Consider the following 7,972-nt stretch of genomic DNA (forward strand, 5'->3'; position numbering starts at 1 on the left):
ATGAAATGCCCGTCACAGAGACAATCATATATAGATATCATTACATCTTCTCTCATGTTCGAACCTCTTGCGCAAATTCAATATACATATAATCCTGATTTAAACTAAGATAATTATAATAAAACCTAGTACTATTACTACTAGAATGAAGAAAGGATAGTTATGAAATCTACTGGTAGCTAGATCTGTGGGTCCTGAACTGGGTGAATATTGACGTTTATCACTTTGTGCACAGTGAATGTCGACTCTGTTGTCCTGTTTGCAGTTTGTGTAATGCAAAAATGCATGTGTATATAGAAAATTAAATATATTCTTATTTTAACAAGTATCTCCAAATTTCTTCTTTAATTTTGCATTTCAAATCGAAATAAATTTATCCTTGTGTTGTATCATATGAGCCATTGACATAGCTTTTTATTTTGAAACCTAGTTAGTTAAAGCCTCATATGTCAGAATAACCTCTAAATGAAAAGATACTCTATTTGAAAATATAAAATGAATTCCATGGCTTGAACTCAAAGGAACTTGCAGTTTACTGCATGTACAGAACATGAAATCTATACCATGACCTTGAAACTAATGAACCAATATGGTGGCTCCATAGGGAACATTGCTGCCCTGACCTTGTGTTTACAGACATTGTTCTGTATAAAGCTATAATACATCCTCTAATGATGGTTTTTAGAACTAACTTTTTTTGCTCTAAAAAAATTCACATCATCTCATTAAGGCATTCCCAAACTTTCATGACTTTCAGATTAAATAGTTTTTGCTGTAGCCAGCTGAGAAATGTCAAGTTTAATTTGGAACACCCTGTATATTAATTATAAATTGCATTTTTAATGTTAAAATTAATAAAGTAACAAATTTTAACTGTATCCAACATAATGATGAAAGTGCTGGATTTTCAAGTAATTTTTGAGACAAACAAAAAACTCAAAGTTTATTTAAACTGTTCAGTATATTTTAACTGATTTTATTCTCTGAAGAGCCAATAAATATATTAAACTTTCATGAAAAAATAATAATACGAGTTCAATCTTATTTCTAAAAGTAAAATAAATAAATAAAATACTTTTTGAATTTATAAACATAGCTGAACTTTTACTACTGTTAATTTGTGATTTGGAATTTGGTAAAGAATGTTCTATCAAAATCTTTAATTTTCATAAATCACATATGATTTATGAAGAATATAAATATGGTTCAATACTCATAATAAATTTTAAAAGCAAGAATATCAAACCAAATTTTAATTATTTCATAAAAATCTTTAAAAATATATATATTTTGGAAGAAAACTATTTTATATGATTATATTATTAAAGTATAAATTTGAAATTCCTTTAAATCTCAAAAAATTTTTCTTCCATAATTCAATGTGCATAACATTTTAATATCAATTCAATTTCATCATAATTGGTTTCCATCTGGATTACATGAAACTATCATTAAGGTTTAAAAAATATAGCTGAATATCTTTATTTAAAAAAATACAAATCAATGTTGTAGTAAATTCATCTCATATGACATCACATCAAATTTATATAATCAATATACTTTCAACTTTTGATTCCATTATCATTTTAAATGTCTTTAGATGCCATTCTCTTTGACATAATAGTTAAGTAGTAGCTAATAATTTAAATTTATCAAATATTTTCTTGTAACAAAAATTCAGTAGAAATAATTCACTTTATGAACATATATATTTATGCCTATAAACAAGTTATACATTTTATTCTTTCGTTGAGTAAATGTTTTAAATATATAAATAAAAAATTATTAACCTGATATTCTCTTGGAGTAAAAGTTTTAGTATTGACGTTTTCAACTAAATGTTGGCGACGTCCACGAGTAGATGATTCAGGAATTTTACTCTCCATCTATTTAAAAAAAAATGAATGATTATTAATATCAAAAAAATTAAAATGCATTCTTTTCTCCAAAATTGATAATAATTACTTCTTGAAAAGAAATATTTATTAATTATATGTATATGCAGTCTCAAACTTGTATGAAAATCCAGTTATGTAACTTCAAATGTAAATTTTGCATAAAATTAATACAATCAAAGATACTTTCTGTATAATTTTATAATAATGCAATTGATTTTAATGTATAGTAAGACCCCAACATATAAAGACTTGACAGATGCAGTTTTAGGTTTACACTATCAGAGAAGAAAAAATGGAAATTACATAGAGCACAATTAAGAATTTTATTTTAAATCCACATCATATTTTTAAGGTGCATGAAGTCTTGCAGCATCTTGCTCATTCTCATTTTGGGAAACTACTACTGTGACTCATTGTTTTGCATTAAATACTTAGACTTGCATGTCTGAATTGTTGTTTTTAAATACCTGAAGAGGGCTGTAAACATTCATACAAAATTAATTAATTGCTAAACTCACAAGTTCTTTGATATGTTTTTTCAATACAGAGTAAGAAGATAAAAAAGAAAAAAATTTTAAAGATTACTAAATTACATTAAATTTCCTTAAAATCTTTCATTTTTGAAATTTTCATTAAAATCTCCACCTTTAAAATTTAATTATATATAGTTTTTATATATAAAGAAATACATATATAAAAATATAATTTATACAATATAATGTATTTCAGTACTACATGATTTATATAACTAAACTAACATAGTTATATATGTTTAGCATTGAGATTTATTTACAAACATTTTTTAAAAGTGAAATAAAAACACAACCAGCAAATTTTTATTGACCTAAACTAACTAATCTATCTTCAAAATTAAAGTTTTCTTACTCAAGAATACAAAGTAAACCTTCTAATAACTATTAAAATATTTTTGTAATTATTCTGTACATTAACACTTCTTATAATGGAACCAGCACAGATTTTTTTTACCAGTGAAAATGTAACTGGTAAGCAAAAAACTAAATACCATTATATCAAAAATTATCATAGAAAATGTAAGTACTACTATAAATATTATAACTGACTCATAAACTAAAAATCATAAAAGTTTTTATAATATTGGTATTATAATACTTGTAGTATTAATTTTAAAAAACAAAACCTAATGCTGAGCTTCATACAGATGAAATATTATAATAAACTTTGTAGATTCATAAAAAAAATGTCAAAAACAAGAAGTCTGCTCACTAATATAAAATATCTTTTACAGGTTATAATACTAATTTTAATACAGTTTTGCTTGTTTCATGACATTTATAATTATGAATAAAATTTAAAATTTTTTAACTACATGTATAAAGAAAGAGAAAGTAAATATAATGAAACAATGAAATAAGGTAGCTACCGTGTTTCCCCGAAAATAAGACATCCTCTGAAAATAAGACCTACAATAGGTTTTGCTGAATTGCTAAATATAAGGCCTCTCCCCAAAAGTAAGACCTAGCAAAGTTTTTTTTTACTCGTAACGGTCATCGACAGATGGTTGAAAGTGGCCGTTGGCTTTTTGAAAGTACAGCCACTGATCGGTCAGCAGACAATTACACCACACGGCATGATTTGCATAAGACTATGGCTTGGGAATCACAGATTTGCATAACGTTATGGCTGGTGATGGCTAACTGGTCAGCCGGGAATCACGCCACATGACATTTGCATAGTGCTACGGTTCAGTAAGCACTAATTGGTCATCGAGTCCGATGTTGACGCTATAAAAAAGTTAAGTTGAAGCGAGAGTGAGAAGTCCACTCCAGCACAGGAACTTTGTAAGTTCAGTTCGGTTTTATTTAAGTTCAGTTCAACACGACCGGATATATGTCACTCTCACCTAAGTTTGACTTTTAATTTTTTTGTTCAATAATAAATGTGAATTCTTCTTCGTGGAAAAAATAAGACATTCCCTGAAAATAAGACCTAGTGCATCTTTCAGAGCAAAAATTAATATAAGACAGTGTCTTATTTTCGGGGAAACACGGTATGTCTTTACATTGCAAAAGTTCAGCAGTTCAATATAAAGTTATTGATGTATAATATCCTATTACACTAATAAACTCTTATCTCATATTCACTATGAACATTCTAAACAGTTTTCTTAATTGAAATATGTAAATCAACCTTGTTAATTATGATAATGTAATAAATTGACTAAATACTTGTTTCACAGTTTAGGATAAACCAGTCAAATTTTAATCAAAAATAATGTATGTTAAATCCTAAAAATAATTTAATACAATCTCTCAAATATTTTATACTTATAAATTATTAATTTGTTGATATGACACAATTATGCAAGTTACAACTAAAACTTGCATAATTATGAAATTATAAGATAGAAGTTGGGGTTAACAAAATATCTAAACTTTAACAGCTATATAAAAAACAAAAAAAAATCTTTTTTGCAATTTTACAAATATAAAATTTCATTACATTAAAAATTTAATTAAAAAATCAAATATTTTAAATTGAAATAGTTCACATAACTGGCAGAACTTAGTTCAGTTGAATAAAATAACTATGAAAATGAAGACATTACAAATTAATACAGGACATCAGAACACTGTTATTTATACTGAAAAATTTCATAATTTTTCTATCATAATTTAGTTGTGAAAGAGTATACAGAGTTAGTTCTGATTTTAAAATAACAGTTTAAAGTATTTCAAAAAGAAAATTTTTTAAACTTGATTAATAAGTGACTATATGCTTAAAATTACTTGTGTGATTTTTTTTCTACATTGGTCTTGAAACTGAACAGCTTGTTATATATTTTTATTATGAAAATGGTAACTTATCCCATTCCATTAATTTAAGCTATTTTAAAACTTCAATGACAAATTTGAAATCTGAATACCTTTACATATATTAATAATGATTTAATATTTATATCTATATATTGTTTAAATACAATACACTGAATTTATATTTATCCAATTCATGAATAGACATTTTTTAGTAAACTTCTTGATTGATTATTTGGCCTTTAATGATTTTGTAGCAATCATTATTATTAATATATAATGAATATTGGCAAATCTGATTAATATATAAATGAAATCACATTTATAAATGTTAAACCAATTTGTCTTAAGAATTTTAATCAATAAAATGACAATTCAGAACAAATTTAAAATATTTCCTTTTATATTCTAACTTCTGACTAAATTTTATATCATTTAATTTTTTAAAATATATTCACTTCTAAAAACAATTTTTATAGTATAAATATTGTGACAGTCAGATGGTCAAGATGGTTAAGGCATCAGCCTGTCACTCTGGAATAGCCAGAATCAAATCCAGATGGTTGAAAAACCCTGAAATTTTTTAGAGTTAGAGTTAATCTTGTCCCAGACATGCTAGGCCCCACCCAGCCACTTCCAGTGTGGGCCTGGCCAAACCCAATATGGGTAGATTTAAAGGCGTTCTTAAGTCCCAGAGAGCAGTAAGAGTCAAAATAAATAAAAATTTATATATGTTATACTATTGTACTATACAGTATATTGGCTAAAATAATTAGTAATGTGTCAAGTAATTAAGCTAAATTAATGTGATATCATCATAATTGATCAAAAGCTTTCACATGAAAAACTTAAATACCTTTCAGATAGAAATGTAATAGAATCACATTAAAAGTTTAACATAATTTATTATCACTTTTTTAATTTTGTAGGACTAAATTTATAATTATAAAATTATTTGTGAATTGTCTTAAATCTTTCAATATTTTCTATAGTTTACTTAAATAACTAATTATTTTTACCATCTTTTTTATACAGAGTTTTTTCTGGTTATGATATTGTACAGTACATACAAACAGAATCATATCCTAATTTAATAAATATGAATCTTAACAAACTATGACCTTTGTAGTTTTGCACCAAGAAGTTTAACCAACCATCCAATCTAAATGTCAATATTATAATTTTTCCAAAATTAAACTGATCTGTATTTAATAATTGTTTTATACAGAGTTCTATGGTTAGTGATAATCTTTTTAGATTATAATTAATCACAGTGATTACTTTGATAAAATAAGAAAAGGGACCAACCATTAATTACATGTACAGTTTAAAGGAGAGGGGATCATAAAAAATGCATCACTATACTGTACATGATGAGAAGGGATTGTCTACATCAGTGTTTCTCAACCTCTAACGAATCGTCGCCCCCTTCAACATAGTATCACCCCCTTAATAAAACCATTATGTAGTATCCCCCCTTCACTTCAAAATTCTGATGCTGAGGGCCAAGGATAATGCCAAATTTGTACTGCATTGAATAGACCAGTGACTAGTATAATGTTATTTGTTTAATTATTGTACAATATAACAAATAAAATATCTAATTATTCTTAATATAATGTTTTACTATATTGCCCAGAAAATTGTTTTTCGCCCCCAAATATAAATTGTTACTAATCGCCCCTCAACATAGAAAAATGCCCACATGGGGGTGATATTGCCCCCATTGAGAAACACTGATCTACATGGTCTTTTTTAGTGGTACACAAATGTGTTCTTTCATGCCTAATTATTAGTCCTGAATAAACTACCATTTTAAAAAATTCTGCACATATTTTAAGTTATTTCTTCAATGTTAGGGGTCCATGAATTATTGTACATTAAATTGAAGAAGATGGAGTTTGCCAAAATTACATCATTGTACAGAAAGTGGAGGAAGGGAGTCATAAATTGCTCAAAAACTGTACTTGCAATTAATGGACAGTCAAAAGTTCACAAAGACAATCTTAAATTTAATTAAATCAAAACTTTATTATAAGATAAAATTAGAATCTCTGTTTAGAGAAATCATATTAAAATGTTTTTCAGATCTCTTTTTGTTAATCACATCATCATTCTTCATTTTTCCATAGGTTACGACTTTAGATGTCATAGATTACTGATTTGAAAGTTAAGATATTACAGAAAGAATATATAATGCAGGCTGTTAAAATCATAACATTTTCATTATGATAATACAACATTTTATAAAAATTANATTATTAATTTAATTCATATTTTTAAACATTTTTACTTCAGCAGATCAAAATAAATTTTACATCAGACTTAACAGATTTAAAGAAAATTTAAATTTAAATTTAAAATTATTAATTTAGTCAAATCAAAGAGATTTACCTTCAGAAAGTGAACAAATGTTAACTTCACCACAATTTAAATAAAATTGATTTCAAATTTCTTATTTATAGCATTTTTAAATCATAAACAATTTAGGAACTCGATTCAAAAAAATGAGCTATTGAAAGATCCGAAACGCAAACATTACAATCAGATTTAAAAGTGTCATTATTTAAAATTTCCCAGCAAAAAGGCATGTTCTACTTAAAACGCTATATGAATGCAAAACTATAATTCCGATCATGCATGTGATTCCGTTTGGAAGAACAAAATATGTAATCAAAATGGCGAATGACGATGCCATCTGATGGGCTAAAATAAAACATAACCAAAAACCAAATAATTAATGATGTAATAAAAAAAAAATAAAAATAAAAATTATAAAAACATAGCAAATTAAATAATTATACACGAAAATAAAGGAATAAGATCAGAATATTTTCTTAAAATTACTTATCAGTAATTCTTTAAAATATATTTATTATTCATATTTAGAGTTAGGCAAAGTTCAGCTATTTGGAAATACCGATTAAGCTATGAATTTGGACAGGAGCTGAAAGCAGTTGTAATATTGTCTATTTCTGAAATTAAATTGCATCTGTAATAGTAACGAGGTTGCGGCCGAAGTTTTCATATGTAAAACGTGAACGTCGAGAGCCGCAGCCTTGCTAATAGCGGATACACGACGTGTCGGTTATGTTTTCATTTACCTGTTATTAAAATGAGAGTATTCAAATTAAAAATAATCGAACATTAAGCAGTTGAACTATAAAATTTTTTTAGATTAAGAGAATTATTAAAATTAACAAAGGGTAACATTTTAAAACGATACGAATAAATAACGACAATCATTTCTATCAAAACATGTACAGCACAGGCCGGATGGCC

General features: G+C 26.3%; 1 protein-coding gene across 1 annotated transcript in view; it reads right to left on the minus strand.

The window, feature by feature from the left end:
• The window catches only part of LOC111621944 (endoribonuclease Dicer-like), a 132,753-nt gene extending 125,362 nt beyond the window's left edge, over positions 1-7,391 (minus strand). Inside the window, exons 1-2 of the mRNA XM_023364196.1 lie at positions 7,085-7,391; positions 1,791-1,886 (exon numbers count right to left, since the gene is read on the minus strand). Coding sequence (XP_023219964.1) covers positions 1,791-1,886 — 96 coding nt within the window. The 5' untranslated portion in view covers positions 7,085-7,391. The remainder of the gene's footprint in view (positions 1-1,790; positions 1,887-7,084) is intronic.
• Positions 7,392-7,972: the final 581 nt, after the last annotated feature.

Source organism: Centruroides sculpturatus, unplaced genomic scaffold (genome assembly GCF_000671375.1).
Source record: "Centruroides sculpturatus isolate CEXI.00-Female unplaced genomic scaffold, Cexi_2.0 scaffold31, whole genome shotgun sequence".
In the NCBI taxonomy this organism is placed as follows: Eukaryota; Metazoa; Arthropoda; class Arachnida; order Scorpiones; family Buthidae; genus Centruroides; species Centruroides sculpturatus.